The following is a 20,488-nucleotide window of genomic DNA, read 5'->3' as shown; positions in this document are numbered from 1 at the left end:
CATAACCCTTCCTATTTATATACGCATCCAAATGCCTTTTAAATGTTGCAATTGTAGTAGCCTCCAGCACTTCCTCTGGCAGCTCATTCCATACACGTACCACCCTCTGCGTGAAAGAGTTGCCCCTTATGTCTCTTTTATATCTTTCCCCTCTCATCCCAAATCTATGCCCTCTTGTTCTGGACTCCCCGACCCCAGGGAAAAGTCTATTCCTATTTAGCCTATCCATGTCCCTCATGATTTTGTAAACCTCTATAAAGTCACCCCTCAGCCTTCAACTCTCCAGGGAAAAACAGCTCCAGCCTATTCAGCCTCTCCCTATAGCTCAAATCCTCCAACTCTGGCAACATCCTTGTAAATCTTTGCTGCACACTTTCACATTTCACAACATCTTTCCGATAGGAAGGAGACCAGAATTGCACACAATATTCTAACAGTGGCCTAATCAAATGTCCTGTACATTGCAACATGACCTCCCAACTCATGTACTCAATACTCTGACCAATAAAGGAAAGCATACCAAAAGCCTTTTTCACTATCCTATCTACCTGCAACTCCGGACTTCTTTTATTTAAAGTTTTGATGAAAGGGCATAAATTTTACTATCTAGCAAATCTTTCCTTGATTATACCTAAATAACTTTACTAGCTCATTACTCTGTTGACTCAAGCTCCTATTGTTTATTAAATCCATAAACTATCTTTACTTAAAATGAACCATTATCAAATTATGCAGTGTGATTATTTTTATGATCGCCTTCCTAACCCCTGCATATACTTCCTCTTTCCTCCTTGCTTTCCACTGTTATATCACTCACATCCGTGTATTTAACAGTGTAACCCATTTCTTTGATTTTTCAGCCTTGCCCTAATGATCTCCTAAAACTTGAATCCTCTCTCCCACACACAGAATCATAGAATCCTCAGAGTGCGCAAAGAGGCCATTCAGTCTATCGGGTGCACACTGTCCCTCTGAAGAGCATCCCACCCAGATTCTCCCCCTATCCCACCCTGTAACCCTGCATTTTCCATGGCTAATCCATATAGTCCGCACATTCCTGGACACTATGGGCAACTCAGCATGGCCAACCCACCTAATGTGCAGATCTTTGCACTGTGGGAGGAAACCAGAGAATCTGGAGGAAATCCATGGGGGAATTTGCAAACTCCACACAGACAGTTGCCGAGACTGGAATCAAACCTGGGTCCCTGCCACTATGAAGCAGCAGTGCTCACCACAAAAGCTCCCTCAAATTATTTCCAATCTCTTAGATTAGATTAGATTACTTAGTGTGGAAACAGGCCCTTCGGCCCAACAAGTCCACACCGACCCACCGAAGCGTAACCCACCCAGACCCATTCCCCTACCATTTACCCCTTCACCTAACACTACGGGCAATTTAGCATGGCCAATTCACCTAACCTGCACCTTTTTGGATTGTGGGAGGAAACCGGAGCACCTGGAGGAAACCCTCTTACCAAAGTTCAACTTCCCAACCCCGCATCCAGTAATCTCCTAACCCTCTTGAACCTGCTCATTATCCATCCATCTGTTCCTTCTTTACCTTCCTCCTTGTCCTCTCCCCATCCAGGTTGATGCCCTATCTTCCCTACGTAGCCTGCTTGAACATCCTGTAGCTCAGTTCTCCTTTGGTTTTGTAACAATAACTGCTTCCCTCAATCCATCATCCACCACCTTCACTCTCCAACATATCAGATACCACTATGTACACATAAATATTTACAGTCGCAAACATAAGTTAATAGCCACGTTTGTTCCTGCCATTTGCTGATTGGAAGACACAATCTCACCTCAGCCACCTCAGGAGGGGAATGGATTAAGTGCCAGATATAGCTATCTAGCTCCTCTTTGCGCCTCTCAGCCATCGCCTCTCCTCGGCCAAGCACAAATCTGCTTGGGAAGCTACAGGCAGAAACAAATTTGGTGAGTCAATGTCCTGGTTTCACAAGGGTAAAGAGAAAAAATAACACTTATCCTTTCATAAGAAGCATACTAATTCCAAAATTGCATTTGTTAAAAAACAAAAAATTTGTTTTTTTTTGTAGGTGTTATATATTCCTCGTACTTCCTATCCATTAAACATTATTCTGTTCTGGATCTCAGGAGATAACAATTACTGCACTTCAAAACAAAACCTGCTTTTTCACAAACGTTTTCAGACCTTATTAAAGTGTGATACAACTGAAGATGTTGTGAGATTTTTAATTCCCGTGCATGCAAACAACAACATTTTTATCCAAACTAATGTAAGCTCTAATATTTAATTCTACCTTTTTCACTTCTCCGAGAAGGACTTTGAACAGCGAAATGTCCAGAAGTGAATGGCAGACATTTTTCACAACACCCCTAAGGATCCTTCGAATGTCCTACCTTGGCAATTTGGATGAGGGGAAAAGTAGCCGGAGCTTATTGTGCAGCTCATTAAATTCTTCAAAGGTCCTCAGTATGAACGCAGCATCATGCTGTCCCTCCCGTTCAACTTTCACAACATAAGCCTGTGGATTATGGAATATGGACAAAGTTATCAGCTTTTCCTCCAACACTTTGAAACCGTTGAGACATAAAAGCAGCATTCTAAAGGAGACTCAGCTCTCGTTATAAAGAAGGGTCAGTAGACCTGAAACATCAACTCTGATTTCTCTCTACAGATGCTGAGAGATTTGCTGAGATTTTCCAGGAATTTCTGTTTTTGTTGTCACAGCCTTATGCCTATGCTGAATTGATAGGGCAAACAATTAGTTTTTAGTCATAGCAAAATGCATTAAGAGAACATGTGGATGTGGAAGCTTTAGAACGAGTGCAGAGGAGGTTTACCAGGATGTTGCCTGGAATGGTAGGAAAATCTTATGAGGAAAGGCTGAGGCACTTGGGGCTGTTCTCATTGGAGAAGAGAAGGTTTAGGGGAGATCTGATAGAAGTGTATAAGATGATTAGGGGTTTAGATAGGGTAGATACTAAGAACCTTTTACCGCTAATGGAGTCAGGGGTTACTAGGGGACATAGCTTTAAATTAAGGGGTGGTAGGTATAGGACAGATGTTAGGGGTAGATTCTTCACACAGCGGGTTGTGAGTTCATGGAATGCCCTGCCCGTATCAGTGGTGAACTCTCCTTCTTTATGGTCATTTAAGCGGGCATTGGATAGGCATTTGGAAGTTATTGGGCTAGTATAGGTTAGGTAGGATTCGGTCGGCGCAACATCGAGGGCCGAAGGGCCTGTACTGCGCTGTATCCTTCTATGTTCTATGTTCTATGTGAAATATTCGCAACTTCTCCTGTCAGCACAATGTCAAATTTTTTTGCAAGTGAAGAAAAATGCTCAGGAGCAACGAAGAACAGATGGTATAAATACTTGCCAAACAAAAACATGTAAATCAATCCACATGGGAACTAAGAAATATCCTTACAGTCTGAAAATCAAAACTTTGGAAAGAAGAGTCATTCGTATACTTTCCGATGGAAAATTGCGATGAATGAGAATTAATTCCTAGATAGATGCCAAGTCCAAATTCCAAGTCTAGAGGTTAAAATATAGTTGAAAACTGAACAAGTGGTAGTAGCAACAAAAGAATAATTGTGTTAACAGAAGCCTTTTCTGTTGCAGTTATTAATTTTGATATTTTAAGTAGATTTTAAGGTATTCAGAATGGATTCAGTCATATCATTTCCCATGTTCAACGAGTTTGCAAAAATCAGCCCTTCAACAATTTATGTAGCCTTCATAACAAGAATGCTGACAATCTCACCAAGGCAAACTGATGCCAGTGATTCAGACTGTAGACAGAAAAAGGTTGTTTGCGAGTTCTGCTCACACATCTTATATAAGTGTAAAAGGATTCTCATTGACTGGACATAAGGCAGTGAGGTGGGATAGTACAATCTACTACAAGTGGTAGGTTTTCATTTGTGGTGTTCCCAGGGAAAAATACTTAGACATTTCATATTATTTCAAAATTAAGCAGAAGGAGGGAATGGAGTATAAACATAAGGAAATCTTTTTATATTTTTCAGTATATTGGTGAAACCTTGTTTTAGATTAGATTTACAGCGTGGAAACAGGCCCTTCGGCCCAACAAGTCCACACCGACCCACCGAAGCGAAACCCACCCGTACCCCTACATTTACCCCTTACCTAACACTATGGGCAATTTAGCATGGCCAATTCACCTGACCCGCACATCTTTGGACTGTGGGAGGAAACCGGAGCACCCGGAGGAAACCCACGCTGACACGGGGAGAACGTGCAAACTCCACACAGCCAGTCGCCTGAGTCGGGAATTGAACCCAGGTCTCAGGCGCTGTGAGGCAGCAGTGCTAACCACTGTGCCACCGTGCCGCCCACGTCTCAAGTACTGAGTGGAGTTTTGGTTATAGTGTAGTTTTGGTCACCTTACTAAAGAAGGTTGAAGTTCACAGAAGGTTCACTAAGTTGATAAATGAGATAAAGGGCTTACTCTATGAGGAAAATATGAATAGTTTGGACCTTTATCCACTAGAGTTTAGAAAAATAAGATGTGATCTTATCAAGAATTATGAGATTCTCAGGGGATTTGACAAGGTAGATGCAGAGGATGCAACCCACCAGATTAGGAAATCTGGAACAGGGGTCACAGTTTCAAGGGGTGTCCTACTTAACTTTCTCTTAGAAGGTTGTTAGTGTTTCAAATTCTGTCCCTTAGCAAGGGGAGGAGGCTGGGTTGTTGAATATATTGACAGATCGACAAGTGGGGGTCAAGGGTTCTGTTCATGGTATTGTGAGTTTCATCCAAACCAGGTCAGACACAAATTTGTTTGGTGAAGCATGTGTGAAGGATTGAATGGCCAACAGAAACTTCGTTCCATACATTTAGTTGTTAAGAAGCAGTCAAATACTAAACCTGTTGCTAACTGCAAGTTCGGTGCTAAATAACTAGTGTAAATGGGAGCAAAAGTTTCAAAAGGAATATGAGTGAACACATCATGGCAGATGGAGTTCAAAGAGAAGTCATTTACCATGGACTGAAGGAAGATAGTTCTGAGTATTTTCCAAACGGTGAGAAGGTGGAAAGCGTGGGTTTACAAAGATTTAGGGAACCAAGCATAGAAATCTCTGAAGAGCAAGGAACATTTAAAAGCAAGTATAACAGAATGTTGCTGTTGATCTCAAAAGGTTCCAAAGTACTAAATAAGGTCACGGTTAGAAAAAAGCTTGATAAGACATCATTTAGAGTACTACAGTCACTTCTGGGTTCTGCACATCAGTAACAATATTTTATATAGCACAGATTTACCAAAATGATACCAGGGCATAAAAGCATTAAAAACACAAACACAGGGTGTATACAGTGTTAAACCTTGTATTCCCTTGAATACTAAGTCTAAAGAATGATCTCAGAGTTATAGCGATGTACAGCATGGAAACAGACCCTTCGGTCCAACCCGTCCATGCCAACCAGATGTCCAAATCCAATCTAGTCTCACCTGCCAGCACCTGGCCCATATCCCTCCAAACCCTTCCTATTCATATACCCATCCAAATGCCTCTTAAATGTTGCAATTGTACCAACTGTACTAACCTCCACCACTTCCTTTAGCAGCTCATTCCATACACGTACCACCCTCTGTTTGAAAAAGTTGCCCCTCAAGGTCTCTTTTATATCTTTCTTCGCTCACCCTAAACCTATGGCCTCTAGTTCTGGATGTCCCCATTCTAGGGAAGAGACTTTGTTTATTTATCGTATCCATGCCACTCATAATTTTGCAAACCTCTATAAAGGTCACCCCTCAGCCTCTGATGCTCCAGGGAAAACAGCCCCAGCCTTTTCAACCTCTCCTAGCTCAAATCCTCCAACCCTGGCAAGATCCTAGTAAATCTTTTTTGAACCCTTTCAAGTTTCACAACATCCTTCCGATAGGAAGGAGACCAGAATTGCAAGCAATATTCCAACAGTGGCCTAACCAATGTCCTCTACAGCCGCTACATGACCTCCCAACTCCTGTACTCAATACACTGGCCAATACAGGAAAACATACCAAACGCCTTCTTCACTATCCTATCTACCTGCGACTCCAGTTTCAAGGAGCTATGAACCTGCACTCCAAGGTCTCTTTGTTCAGCAACAATCCCTAGGACCTACCATTAAGTGTACAAGTCCTGCTAAGATTTGCTTTCCCAAAATGCAGCACCTCGCATTTAGCGAAATTAAACTCCAACTGCCACCCCTCAGCCCATTGGCCCACCTGATCAAGATCCTGTTGCAATCGGAGGTAATCTTCTTCGCTGTCCACTACACGTCTAATTTTGGTGCCATCTACAAACTTACTAACTGTACCTCTTTTCTCACATCCAAATCATTTATATAAATGATGAAAAGTAGTGGACCCAGCACCGATCATTTTGGCACTCCACTGGTCACAGGCCTCCAGTCTGAAAAGACAACTCTCCACCACCCACCTTTGTCTTCTACCTTTCAGCCAGTTCTAGTTCTTCCTGTATTCTTTGAGATCTAACCTTGCTAACCAGTCTCCCATGGGGAACCTTTCCAAATGCCTTGCTGAAATCCATATAGATCACATCTACCACTCTGCCCTCATCAATCCTCTTTGTTACTTCTTCAAAAAACTCAAGTTTGAGAGACATGATTTCGCATGTACAAAGTCACGTTGGCTATCCTGAATCAGTCCTTACCTTTCCAAACACACGTACACCCTGTCCCTTAGGATTCGCTCCAACAACTTGCCTATCACCGACATCAGGCTCACTTTCACTGGTCTATAGTTCCCTGGCTTGTCCTTACCACCCTTCTTAAACAGTGGCACCATGTTAGCCAACTTCCAGTCTTCCTGCACTTCACCTGTGACTATCAATGATATAAATATCTCAGCAAGGGGCCCAGCAATCACTTCCCTAGCTTCCCACAGAGTTCTAGGGTACACCTGATCAGGTCTGGTCAAAGCACAGCAGGCCAGGCAGCATCTCAGGAATAGAGAATTCGACGTTTCGAGCATAAGCCCTTCATCAGGAATGAGAGAGAGTAGCCAAGCAGGCTAAGATAAAAGGTAGGGAGGAGGGACTTGGGGGAGGGGCGATGGAGGTGGGATAGGTGGAAGGAGGTCAAGGTGAGGGTGATAGGCCGGAGTGGGGTGGGAGCGGAGAGGTCAGGAAGAAGGTTGCGGGTTAGGAGGGCGGTGCTGAGTTGAGGGAACCGACTGAGACAAGGTGGGGGGAGGGGAAATGAGGAAACTGGAGAAATCTGAATTCATACCTTGTGGTTGGAGGGTTCCCAGGCGGAAGATGAGGCGCTCCTTCTCCAGCCGTCGTGTTGTTGTGTTCTGCCGGTGGAGGAGTCCAAGGACCTGCATGTCCTCGGTGGAGTGGGAGGGAGAGTTAAAGTGTTGAGCCACGGGGTGGTCCACCGAGGACATGCAGGTCCTTGGACTCCTCCACCGGCAGAACATAACAACACGACGGCTGGAGGAGGAGCGCCTCATCTTCCGCCTGGGAACCCTCCAACCACAAGGTTGGAATTCAGATTTCTCCAGTTTCCTCATTTCCCCTCCCCCCACCTTGTCTCAGTCGGTTCCCTCAACTCAGCACCGCCCTCCTAACCTGCAATCTTCTTCCTGACCTCTCCGCCCCCACCCCACTCCGGCCTATCACCCTCACCTTGACCTCCTTCCACCTATCCCACCTCCATCGCCCCTCCCCCAAGTCCCTCCTCCCTACCTTTTATCTTAGCCTGCTTGGCTACTCTCTCTCATTCCTGATGAAGGGCTTATGCTCGAAACGTCGAATTCTCTATTCCTGAGATGCTGCCTGGCCTGCTGTGCTTTGACCAGCAACACATTTTCAGCTGTGATCTCCAGCATCTGCAGACCTCATTTTTTACACCTGATCAGGTCCTGGGGATTTATCCACTTTTATGTGTTTAAAGACATCCAGCACTTCCTTCTCTGTAATATGAACATTTCTCTATTGTGCTGGTCAAGATGATTAAAGGATTTGATATGGTAGATGGCAAGGACTACTTTTTCTGCTGGGAGAACCCATAGCAAAACACAGGAACTTAAACATCAATGATGGCGGTGCTGGCATGGTTGATAGTCTTCAGGCTACTGAGCCTGCTCACTCCAAGGCAGCTACATCCTTTACACTCTCTCTCCTTGTTACTTCTCTTCATTTTCCTGACATTGCAGTACCTGCAACAGGACTCCTGGCTGCAGTAGGCCTGGAGCCTGCACACGTGACAGCGAGTGTCAGCTGCAGTGGTAGCAGTGCCTGGAGCAGGGACCCTTGGCTTCAGTAGGCCTGGAGTAGGGAATTTTGGAGGCATCGATTGCAGTGGTGACGATGTGGGGACATCTGACTTTGGTAGGCCTCGAGTGGGGACTCTCGGCAATGTCAGAGAGACAGCAGCAACATGAGGAGCCAGGATCTCCTGCAGTATTGGCGATGTCGTTGCTGTACCTGAAGCGGAGGCTCCTTGAGGCCAACCTTGTACAGACATTTCAGAAACTCAGAAACATTGTTTGGGACACTATGTGTGATGAACATGAACTCTTATTTCATTTTATTCTTTTGGCAACAAAACTCTGTTCATCGTATCTCCCTAGATATATGCGACAATAAAGTCATTCATTCAATTAGAACTGGAAATTCTAGAGTGATGTCACTCTTCACACCAAGAGTGCGGGAAATCTGCAGATCTCTCCCTCAATAAAGCTGTTGAATTTGGGGTGGGAAGTCAACAAAAAGTGGCAAAATTTAGATTAATATCCTTGCCTAACAAAAGGCTGTCAAAGAGTTAAGCTACAATTGGTCACAATCTACTTGAATGGTGGGACTGGCTTGAGGAACAGAGTAAATTACTCACGTTCTTACCACTTAACACATGTTGTAATGTTTAATTGAAGCAACAGTTTGGCCTTTCTCAATATGAGGTCTCCACATATTGTTCATAATATTTGCAATCACTGAGTGGCAGATCAAAGCTAATTCCATGTACATAATGTTGCATAAAAGAGTGGGTAAAACAGAAACAGGTACAGAAAATTCACTTACATATCCTTTATTAGGGTTGAATATTTTCTGATGACGACACACAAACACTTCCTTGATTTTCCCATCAGTCTTTATTGTGTATGTTTTAGGAGCATACGAGAGTGTTGGATGGTCATCGATACCAGAAAACTTCATTTGGGCCAAATTGTGAAGGAAGAAGTTGAGTTTGGTTGCCACACTGCCCAGACTGGATTCAATTAGCCTGTAAATGAGGCAAAATTTCAATTGAGTTGCATAAAATTCACAGCACGGAATCAAACCATTTGGTCTAACTTGTCGATGTTGGTGTCCATACTCCACATAAGCCTCATCTAATCAATACAACTTCATACTTTTTCCCACTCATGCGTTTATTTAGCTCTCCTCGAACACATCAGTTTTTGCCAAAAGCATCATGGACACTAGACAGCAATTTTAGCAATGGCCACATATGTGGTCTCTGCATCCATTATTGGTTCCATGTATCAATAACACTCTTAAAATAAATTGTCTTAATCCTTCCCCTTATCATTCTGGTAATCACGTTTACACCATATCTTTTATTTACTAAGTCATAATGACTGCAACAGTTTTATTCCTTCTATTTAGGTCATTTCTCAATTTTCTTTGCTCCAATGAAGAGTCATCCATTGTCTTTTCACACATGAAGCAACTCATCCTTGGTATTAGCTTAGAACCTCTGTTATCCATGGCTTTTATATATTCCCTAAAGTCAGTTGCTCAACATCGTTCAGGCCACATCCTACCAATACCAACAGCAGAGAAGTTGGCAGTGATGACAGAATATACTCCTCAGTAACATCATGACCACTACACCAAGAGTCTAAAATACCTTCCCTGTTATATGCAATGGCATTACCATCGTCAATCTCCCCACAGCCAATATCAATTTGGGGAGGGGGAGCACCATTGACTTTAAAACTTAACTGGGCCAGCCACATGAAAATTAACTACAAGAGCAGGATACAGGCTACATATTCTGTAATGAGTGATTCACCTATTGACTCCCCTAAGCTTTTCCATGATCTACAAGGACTAAGTAAGGGTATGATAGAATATTCCACAGTTGCCTGAATGAGTGCAACTCCTAGAAAACACAGGTGATGCCATGCAGACAAGAAAGCTTGCTTGAGTAGCTTCCCACCACGAGCAACACCTCTTCAGAACTGAAGCGATATGGTTGCTCTGTGCTTCAATAACAAAATGCAATGCCACAACTTGTCAACACAACTTCCCAAAATCTACAACCACTACCAACCATGCAAGATAGAGGCAGGCAGATGGGGAAGATCACCTCAAAGTTCTACTCCAAGTCTCACTATCCTGATTTGCAAATATACTGTCACTCTTTGCGGCGGCACGGTGGCACAGTGGTTAGCACTGCTGCCTCACAGCGCCAGAGACCCGGGTTCAATTCCAGACTCAGGCGACTGACTGTGTGGAGTTTGCACGTTCTCCCCGTGTCTGCGTGGGTTTCTTCCGGGTGCTCCGGTTTCCTCCCACAGTCCAAAGATGTGCGGGTCAGGTGAATTGGCCATGCTAAATTGCCCGTAGTATTAGGTAAATGTATGGGTGGGTTGCGCTTCGGCAGGTCGGTGTGGACTTGTTGGGCCGAAGGGCCTGTTTCCACACTGTAAGTAATCTAATCTAATCTTTCACTGTTGCTGGGTCAAAACCTGTGTTACCTTCAGCAAATGGAATGCTAGCAGTTCAAGACTGTGGTTCCCCACCACCATCTCAAGAGTAATTTGGAACAATAATGTTGGCCTTCCCAGAGATGTCCACACCTTCTTAAAACAAATACATTTTCAAAAACCACAACTGCCCGTCACAGTTTTGTTGTTTTAGAAATCAGACCTTGTGAAGTAAGTGGTAGCGTGGGTATCTGTCTCCTGAGGTCGAAGAGCATCATAAACATATCTCAAGTCTTGGACATCAGACAGCTCTGGAATTCCACAGGATAGCATCTGCAGGAAGAAGAGGGATCCAATGATTAGGCCAAAGGGGGCTAAGAGATATTAAAGCTATTGAGTTGACTTGAAGTTGAATGCAGTAGTTTCCCAAATAAAGTCAATGCATTAGTGATGCACATTAGCTTACCAGTCCCAGAAGATTGAGGAAAAGATCTGTGTGCTTGCGAATGAGATTGTAAGCTTGACAGCACAGGTCGACGAAGTCATGGAACCTGCTGGAGGGTTTGTCACCTCCGTTAATAACATATGCCATGTCAGAAGTAAAGACAAATGGAGCTCGATCTCTGCAGAAGTAAAAGACGAAAACATTAAAATGCAATTCCCAATTTCCTATCAAGCATTAAATGATGCATTCAGTCTTAAAGTTTGCACTGGAAATCTAAACTGTTAATGTCCATGACTATGGTTTGTATCAATGCAGGAAATTATTCATGTGCTCACCTCTTAAAATTGCCTAGCATTTGAGCATGACCAAGGAATTTTCCAAAATCAATATGGAACATATGGCCACTGGTCTTCAGCATAATATTGTCATTATGTCTGTCACATATGCCCAGGACATAGGTAGCAACACAGCAGCCTGCACAAGAATAAATGAAATTTTCCACAGCCTAGAATACAGAAGGAAAATGTAAGTGAGCTATCATTGAAAAATCTCTCAGGTAGAACTTTAAGTCTTTTTTGTTCCAATCCTTGCAGCTTACAATCTGTGACATGTCTAGAGCAAATGATGGTCCTGTACTTGCAACCAAAAGTCACATAGTGGGTCCTCCCACCCTCCTCTCCGACCTATCACCTTCACCTCCATCTACCAATTGCATTCCCAGCTATTGTCTCCGCAGGCCCACCCCTCTCCCATTTATCTCTCAGCCCCCTTCGATCACCCTTTCATTCCTGATGAGAAGCTTAGGCTCGAAACATTGACTGTCCTGCTCCTCAGATGCTGCCTGACTGGCTGTGCTTTTCCAGCACCACACTCTACAATTCTGATCTCCGGCAACTGCAGTCCTCACTTTCACCTATCACACCGAGTGGATGCCAATAATCGAACATCCTTTCAGCAGACTGATCAATTGTTTCCTCTATGAGAGCATCTGATGATCTCTTCAAGTTTCTCAATAGTTTTCTTTTAAATTTATTTGGGGCAGCTGTATTTGGGAGGTGGGCGGGGGAAGAGAACAGCCTGGAGAAAAATGAAGCTGTAGCAGTTTCACTATCAACAGGATGAAAGGACGAGAAGAAATACATCACCCAAGAAAATAAGAATGGACATGGGAGAACACTGACAAGCCAGCTCCAGAGTATGCCAGTTAACACTAACACAAATTCCACAATACCTTTTCCAGTACCTTTAACTTGGCATTGTCTAAAGCCAGAGACAGTTAACTGATATTGCTACAATGCATGCTATCATACAAGCTAGAAAGAGGACATTTGACTTATTATGCTGGTCGTAACTAACTGTATTATGGACAATATTAAGAGTTAAAAATGTACAGTCTGGTTCTCAGTTTAAGGTGAACGGAAAACAGTTTATTAAAAAACAGAAATTGCTGGAAAAGTTCAGCAGGTCTGACAGACCTGTGGAGAGAAATCAGAGTTAATGCTTTGGGTTGAGTGACCCTTCATCAGAAGGAATTTGTTTTTGTTGATTTACTGTATCCACAGTTCTTTCAGTTTTTATGTTGGAAAAAAAAATTGACTTGTTTATTATGCCTTTGTGTGCTTTCAAACTAAGCTTGGCCCATCCTTGAGACTTATAGAAGCAAGAAATCCCGGAGGTTGCTATGGAGAAAATTTGAGGTGGGCCTATGCTGTAAACAGTACTAGTGGTTTTTGATTTGAAAATCATAACTAGTTGATAAATGAAAGGAAAGCTGTCCTGGAAGCTGCCATCAGCTTGCTGTGTTTAATGAAACCCCTATATTTTTTGAGAAAGATAAAGGGCTTGCCAACAAGGACTACACTTTGACAAGCAAGTTGTTTTCCTAAGGGTTGCACACAATATTCCCTCTAATGTATTCTCCCCCACTGTGCGGACCTCCAAGGTCCATGTATGGCATCCACTTCTGCAGGCAGAAGTCAATGCATCAGCTCATCTATCGGTTGATTAGTTATACCGTAGACGAAAGCTGTGACCTATCTGGTCAATCTGGAATACAGAGGAACTACCTTGATTTTATGAGATGTGCGCATCTCTGGGTAGGCTAGCATTCACTGCCCATCTCTAATTTCCCAGAGGGCAGTTACAAGTCAACCACATTGTTGTGGGTATGAAGTCACATGTAGGTCAGACCAGATGAGGGTGGCAGATTTCCTTCAAGGGTCATAAATAAACTAGATGGCTTTTACAACAATCAACAGTGGTTACATGGCCACCAGTGGTTTAGCTTTTAATTCCAGTTTTTAATAAATTAATTCATTCACAGGATGAGGGGGGGTCACTGGCTTGGCCAACATTTATTACCCATTCCTAATTGCCCCCCAGAGGGCAGTTGAGAGTCAACCACATTGCTGTGCGTCTGGGAGTCACATGTAGGCCAGATGAGGTAAGGATGGCAGTTTGCTTCCTTAAAGGACATTAGTGAACCAGATGGGGTTTTCCAACAATCAACAATGGATTCATCAATTCCAGATTTCTTTAAAAATTGAATTCAAATTCCATCATTTGCCATTGCAGGATTCAAACCCAGATTCACAGAATATTATCTTGACGTCTGGATTAATAGCCCAGTGATAATAACATTAGGGCATTGCCTATCCCATTGCCATGGCAGGATTTGAACCCATGCCTCCAGAACATTAGCCTGAGGTTTTTCTCCTTTTGTTTTAAACCCTTGTTTTTATTTCCAAGCAATACAATCTTTAAATGACAATAGTCTATGAAACCAGCTCCTAATAAATTTCTGGCTTGTCTAGTATTCTCATAACTAGGACTGTGATGCTATACTAAAACAGAACCAAGACAGGACATCATATAATCTGGTTGCAGATGCATTGCTTCCACACCAAAAAAGCACCTAGTTTGCATAGTCCCACAGTTATGGGATGTCTGGATCTGTCCAGTTTAGGAACAACAGAGGTGGCCAATGGTATATTTGACATTGCCAGATTGGAAATGGAATTCTAGGGATACCGGCAATTCTTTATCTACTCTTAATGTAGCAGTGCGTAAAATGCTTTTCCACAGGAATGGAGTGAAAATTGGAGAGAGAGTTATAAGCTCTTTTCTTATGATCAATATGCAGCATTAAGGAGAATAGGACTTTGTTCATTTCACAACAGTGTCTTAATGATCAAGTACTGCAAAGCTAGTTATAGAATAGTTGGCTAGTTGCAGAGTAGAATTTCCTTTATGCTTCAATAATGTAGATGTATCCCAGAAGAGTTTCATCAATGTGGATTTTTCATTTCATTTCTGTGACAGAGTAGCAATGCTAAATAAGGACTGTTTTATGTTGAGGAACTGAGTTGAGAATCACTTGTTTCAAGTACTCTAGAGGCAGTAGAAAAAGGAGATTTCTATTCTATTTAAATTGGGTTGAATTTAGCTACTTAGAGCTCAAAGGTCTGTGTCTAACCCTTTGTATTACACAGTTCTCCCCCTTACAGTTGCTTATGAGGTCACACACAGCAGTTCACTTCTTCACCATATTCCAAAAGGGAATGGGGTAGGATCCAAAGGAAGAACATGAAACTGTCTGCTTTTCTTCACCTTTTCATATTCGTCCTCATTTGGGTTATGCTTCTGTAACCATTCTGCGAGTGGATGGTCTTTGAAAGACCCTGTTACCCCGTGCTCCACTTGGATTTTCCTCAAGGTCTCTGCATTCGGAATCATCTCTACCATTCCTGTAAAGTATCAAGCAGTGGTTGAGTGGATGAGGTACCACACACAAGTTACCATAAACCATTGAAACAACAGCTGAGACAATTAATCATTAACTAGCTAAAAACCAAAAATAATGGATTTAAGTCAGTATATTGCAACACTTTCATGGATCATGCTTCAGTTATATTTTTATTCCACGACAGCCTTCCTGCTTGGCCTGCGTCCATGTCTATATCCAGCTATTCCTCATCCCAAAAAAATATGGAGGATGGACCCATGCCCAATGAGTTATACAGACCAACTGTTTCCAGGTTTAATTATAGTTCTGTGCTGACTTAGATGCCCATTTGGAGGAACAGCAGAGTTAGAAAAACTGAAAGAAGAAAATAGATTTGCATTTAAATGGTTCCTTCCGCAAAAGCATGATGTATATATTGCTTTTCAGCACATGGAGAACTTTTAGTATAATCATTGCTGCAATGTGTCAAACTAAATCATATGCACAAGGACCCAGAAACAGCAAAGAGATAATAACGAGTGTATGTACATTATTTGTATTGATGTTGGTTGATGCATATTTCCCAGGTCACTAGGGAGATTGCACCTGCTTTTCCCCAAAGATCATAGATCATGGGATCATTTGTTTTGCTTCCAACTTAACCATCCTAAATTATTTGAAAGATGGCACCTCCAAAACTCCCTCAACACTCTGCTGAAGTGACAGTGCAAACTATGTGCTCAAAGCCCTGGAGTGGGGTTTGAACCAATACATTTCTGACTCACAGCAATATCAATTGATCCAAGCAACCTTAAACCAGAGGTGAGGGCTGCCCATGCGATTGAGGATCTGACTCTATATCACTATTCGATGGACACTCCAGGAATGGTATAGCGACAGAGGGAGAAATGACTGTGGTTGCCTCTGGTGTTGCCCACCTTCGGATCAAAATCAAACAATTGCTGACAAACCCTGTCCATGCGGAGCCTTATGTATGGTCACTTTGGCGCATGGGTGTGTGTGCATGGGCACATGAGTGAATGCAAGAGAGCGAGTGGGGAGGAGGGGGTGGAGAGAAGACTATTGCTTGCACCCCAAGCCTTGTTACAAACATCAGTAACAAAAAAACTGATTTTAATAAAATAAGCTGCAATAATAATACACTGCTATCAACATAAATGAGCAAACAGTGCAACCTATGCCACTCAATGGGAAGAATCAGAGTGCCCAGCAACTCCAGAAGTCTCAGCAACATCACAGCTGTAGCACTGCTGGGACTGCAAGGAGTCCCCTCGGTGAAGAGGATGTAGCAACAGGACTGAGGCTACATCACGGGCTTTAGATGGGAAGGGACCGGTAAAACGGGTTTTGAAGACCAGGTGGGAGATATAAAAACTTAATGGGAGGGGATGTTTGGTGGGGATGAGGAGGGTAATATTTAGTGTGAAGATGTTACCTATGTGCACAAAATATTTTAATTAAAGGAGAAAGAATCAGCCTTTTCCACTCCTACCTGCCTATCTACACCAACCACATGACAGTGTGTGCAGCTTTATAAAGGGGCAAGTAGTCTCTTGTGGTGTAGTGCTAGTGTCTCTACCTCTGAGCCTGGAGGCCTGGGATCAAGTACCAGCTGTTCCAGAGATATGGCATAACATCTCTGAACAAACTGATTTGGAAATATTTATAAATGGGTTAATTAACTTGTTAATAAACTCAGTTAATGAGTTTTGTCCTTAGTGAGCTGGTAATTTGGCAATTAGAAGAGCAGAAACGAGATGGGTTCACCACCATCTGCTGTGCTCCCCGCTGAAAAGAGTCTGGCTGGTGGTGACAAAATCTAGCTCTTTATTGAGGTAGTGGACTGCCGATGGTCCAACTTTAACGTGATTTCCTTCACCTGGGAAACATACTTCCAGGAGGAGCTTAACATGACACATGACTGAAATGGGGATCAGGACAACAAGTTCAGCCTAAGCTGCTGTGCTGGTGAAATACTGATTTTACACCCACACAATATTAACTTTCTCTGACTCACAGGTGGTCAAAATCAGAGTGGATGCAAAACCAGCATTGCACCGAAGTCCATCAGTTTCCACACAGGTCAGATTAAAATTCTCTCCAAAGAACTAATATTTTTCTATACTTTCTATTCAGTAAATTATGTATTTCAGTTTCGGTTCAGTTTCTTTTTAACGGTGCTAGTATCTATAAGAAGCAATAAACATCAAAATCCATTTGATGGAGGAAAGTCACAAGAAGTCCGGTAAACTTCCTCAACATTCACGATTATTTCAGAACACGAGTATATTCTCATACATATTGCTATTCAAGGAGTGACTCTAAATTTTACAGGTACCTCGCCCCCATCCTGTTGAGGTGCACTTGAAGAATATCATACGCATGTCCAGACCTTCCTGAATCCAAATCTTGTTCATGATGCGTATCATTTGAAGAGTTAACATGTCTTGACGCAAGTCATCGCCAGTCTAGTCAATAGCAATACACAAAGATTAATTCAGACTACTCAACACAACTTTCTCCCTCCTTTCCTGAAGGCACAGATTCATGTTGTAATACAATTTGATTCATGATATCAGGTTTATTTGCAATCTAGTTAAAAGATCATTTGTTGCTACCGAGTCCCAACAGGGGGTGTAGGAAATCTCACGGTGTAACGGGTGATGTCTCTGCCATTCTCTGGGTTTGAATCATAACCTAGGACTGCATGATGATAGAAAGTGTGGTCATCACATGGACTGCAGCAATTCAAAAAGGCAGCTCACCAATACCTTCTAAACTGCACCCAGTTGGCAGTAAATGTTGGCCCATCCAGATATGCCCATGTTTGATGACTAAATAAAAAGGCAAATAGGTTGATTAGCCATTCTGACATATTTATAACAGGAGGGAAGATTAGGCAAGTATCCTGATTAGCCAGAACCATGTGCCAGCTGCAGCACATCAGCCTCCCTACATTAAAAGACTTCATGCACTGGTTGGTGCTTAAGGTTGCAAGGTGCAGGGTTGGGGTGTGCGCTGGAATCAGGGTGTAACCACATGATGCTCAACACAAAGCCCAATCCACACACACCTTTATATTTTTCCTGATACTGGGAGAAGTCTACACAAGTTTTTGAAGTCAATATTAATTCATTATTTTAACAGATTTCTACCTCTAGAGGAAGAACGTTGGCCAAGCTGTCCATCTGCAGAGCCCTGAAAACTAAAAGCAATCCTATCTTCAGCATAGTATTGTGCACTGTAAAGCAATATCATAAAACCTTTGATTTTATTTCTGTCCAAGAAAGCAGGGCCATTTTCAACATTTCCAACAGAGAGCAGACATCCTACTTTGGGATCGTTTAGTATCATCTGAAACTACACTCAGTTCTGCTCCAACATGGCAGTTCTGTTCTCGGTCAACCACGTGTTATAAGAAAATCGTGTAATAGCAGCACCACTTAAAGTAATGGGGCCGGAATCACATTATAACTAATACATGTTTTAAAACTTTGCACTTGAGAAACAATGTCCCCAGTTCGTTAATCGTGTTGTAGCCAAATTGCATTAAAACAAAAACATGCGTTATAGCGGACGACCTGTGTATATCAAGAGAACTCTTCTACAGTCACAAGTAAAGAGAGACACATTTCTTACATGAACCATTATTATATAAGGTATATTAGTCAGGTGCCGACAGTCCTGATTACATTTGGGACCTTGCCAATTCTCTGTAAAAGACCATTACTGTATGGAGTACGGGACAATGGACAAATGAAAGCGGACCCACTGAAATTCCAATGCAGCAGTGATCAAATGTGAAGCAATCCAATCCCATTTATGCCCTATCCCTGCCTAAGTTACGGATTACACTCAGGTGGAGTAAGGTGGATCGTTCTGGGCATTACACTAAGGAAGATGACAAATACATTGGGAGGCTTACAAGAATGGTTGCAGAGATGACAAACTTCAAAGAGATTAGGAAGTTTCAAACTGTTCTCCTTGGACAGAAGGCTAAGAGGAGATTGATGTTTTCAAAATCATGACTGGGCTGGAGTGAGTAGATAGCAAACTCTTCATCCAAGGCACAACCAGGTTCGACAGACATCCCTGTGAGAAATTGACAGTACAAACTCATGCCATGTAACTACCTGTAAATGAAGGTATTCAGTGCCAAAGATATGATTGCCTCTAGAACAACGAACTGCTTTAAGTACAACTGGTGCACATTCTGTCTCAATATATTCTAAAGCAGACCAACATACTTTAACAATCACGTTGATGTTTTCCCCCAAGGGGTCTGCGTTGATGAAGGAGATCTTCAAAGGAACAGCATTGGAATTGAAGAAAGAGCAAGCCTGTGGGTCCAGATCAAAAGAAAATTAACATTTGCTTTATTTTTGCACCCACTTTTCTCCCCACTCTCAAAATTTTGCCAAACATCTCTGTGCTATTCTCCTGGGTTGGGAAGACAGATTTTCAAAGTCAAGGCTGTTTCAACTGATAAGGTTGAAAATCACACAACACCATGTTATAGTCCAACAGGTTTAACTGGAAGCACACTAGCTTTCGGAGCATCGCTCCTTCATCAGGTGACATCAGGTGTTGGACTATAACCTGGTGTTGTTTGATTTTCAACTTTGTACACCCCAGTCCAACACCGGCATCTCCAAATCAATTGACAAGGTCAATGAAATTTAATAATCAGTACCCTCTCAAAGTTAAGGCAAAGCATTGTACGTCCGGAATGCATAAAGGAAGACCCTTTCAATCAACTTCCTTTCCAATTCACATAACATCCTTTCCTGGGTACACATGGTATTCCTTCATTATCACTAAGCTAAAATTCTGAATCTCCCTTTCTTACAGCACTGTGGGTAGGCCTGCAGCCATTCATAAAGGTGGCTTTCCAGCACCTTAAAGGTATTTCAAGATGGGCAATGAATACTGGCCTTTCCATACAACCAAATAAAATAAAAAAATCTGCTTCCAAGCGAGCTTACGAAACAAGTAGAAGAAATAAAATTAAAGAGATCTTAAAATATGATGCAAACTTAAAATAAATTTACATAATGTAACATACTCTTGGATTGACTCCATTGGCTAAAAGACTTGGGTTCAAAGGCAAGCGACAGTGATCCTGAACACTGAAGAATTGTTGCACTTCCTCCATGTTTTCCCGAAGTACAGTCTGTAACAGAAGGGAAGATCAACCAATGGTCTTCAGAATTTGTGTGTGTCAAGTCTCAGTTAATGCACAGTACTTTACACCAGTCAGAACATAAACTAAATCATTATCCCCAAGGGGCTCCCGGCCTCTTGATTACTGATCATGTCAATGGAAACATTTCACAATATTCCAACAAACCAGCAGAAGCATGTTGCTCCACTGAGCCAAGGGAACTGTGAATGACACGAGTCTTAAATGGAGAACCTGAATACAATTCCCAGTGATTTGCGGTGTTGGCCCCCACATTTCTAGATAATTAAAACTTGTGTCAGCTGAGATTAAGCTCACTGAAGCACCACAGAAATGAGCACATTTGAGGACCTAATTCATACACTGCTAATAGCAACATCTCAGGATAATAACGAGGCAATACTGCAACATTGGCAAAATTT

At 42.4% G+C, this 20,488-nt stretch overlaps 1 protein-coding gene across 2 annotated transcripts in view; it reads right to left on the bottom strand.

Moving 5' to 3' along the window:
• pik3c2b (phosphatidylinositol-4-phosphate 3-kinase, catalytic subunit type 2 beta) overlaps positions 1-20,488 on the bottom strand; it is a 172,155-nt gene that overhangs the window by 14,072 nt on the left and 137,595 nt on the right. For both annotated transcript variants that reach the window (XM_060845331.1, XM_060845330.1), the window contains 10 exons: positions 19,950-20,057; positions 19,132-19,224; positions 17,223-17,352; positions 14,749-14,885; positions 11,475-11,644; positions 11,161-11,317; positions 10,918-11,027; positions 9,061-9,262; positions 2,392-2,516; positions 1,812-1,923 (listed from right to left, as the gene is read on the bottom strand). In XM_060845331.1, the coding sequence (XP_060701314.1) occupies positions 1,812-1,923; positions 2,392-2,516; positions 9,061-9,262; positions 10,918-11,027; positions 11,161-11,317; positions 11,475-11,644; positions 14,749-14,885; positions 17,223-17,352; positions 19,132-19,224; positions 19,950-20,057 (1,344 nt within the window). The remainder of the gene's footprint in view (positions 1-1,811; positions 1,924-2,391; positions 2,517-9,060; positions 9,263-10,917; positions 11,028-11,160; positions 11,318-11,474; positions 11,645-14,748; positions 14,886-17,222; positions 17,353-19,131; positions 19,225-19,949; positions 20,058-20,488) is intronic.

This window comes from Hemiscyllium ocellatum, chromosome 26 (genome assembly GCF_020745735.1).
Source record: "Hemiscyllium ocellatum isolate sHemOce1 chromosome 26, sHemOce1.pat.X.cur, whole genome shotgun sequence".
In the NCBI taxonomy this organism is placed as follows: domain Eukaryota; kingdom Metazoa; phylum Chordata; class Chondrichthyes; order Orectolobiformes; family Hemiscylliidae; genus Hemiscyllium; species Hemiscyllium ocellatum.
Note: the sequence above shows the minus strand (reverse complement) of the source record. Positions and strands in the feature narration are given on the sequence as shown.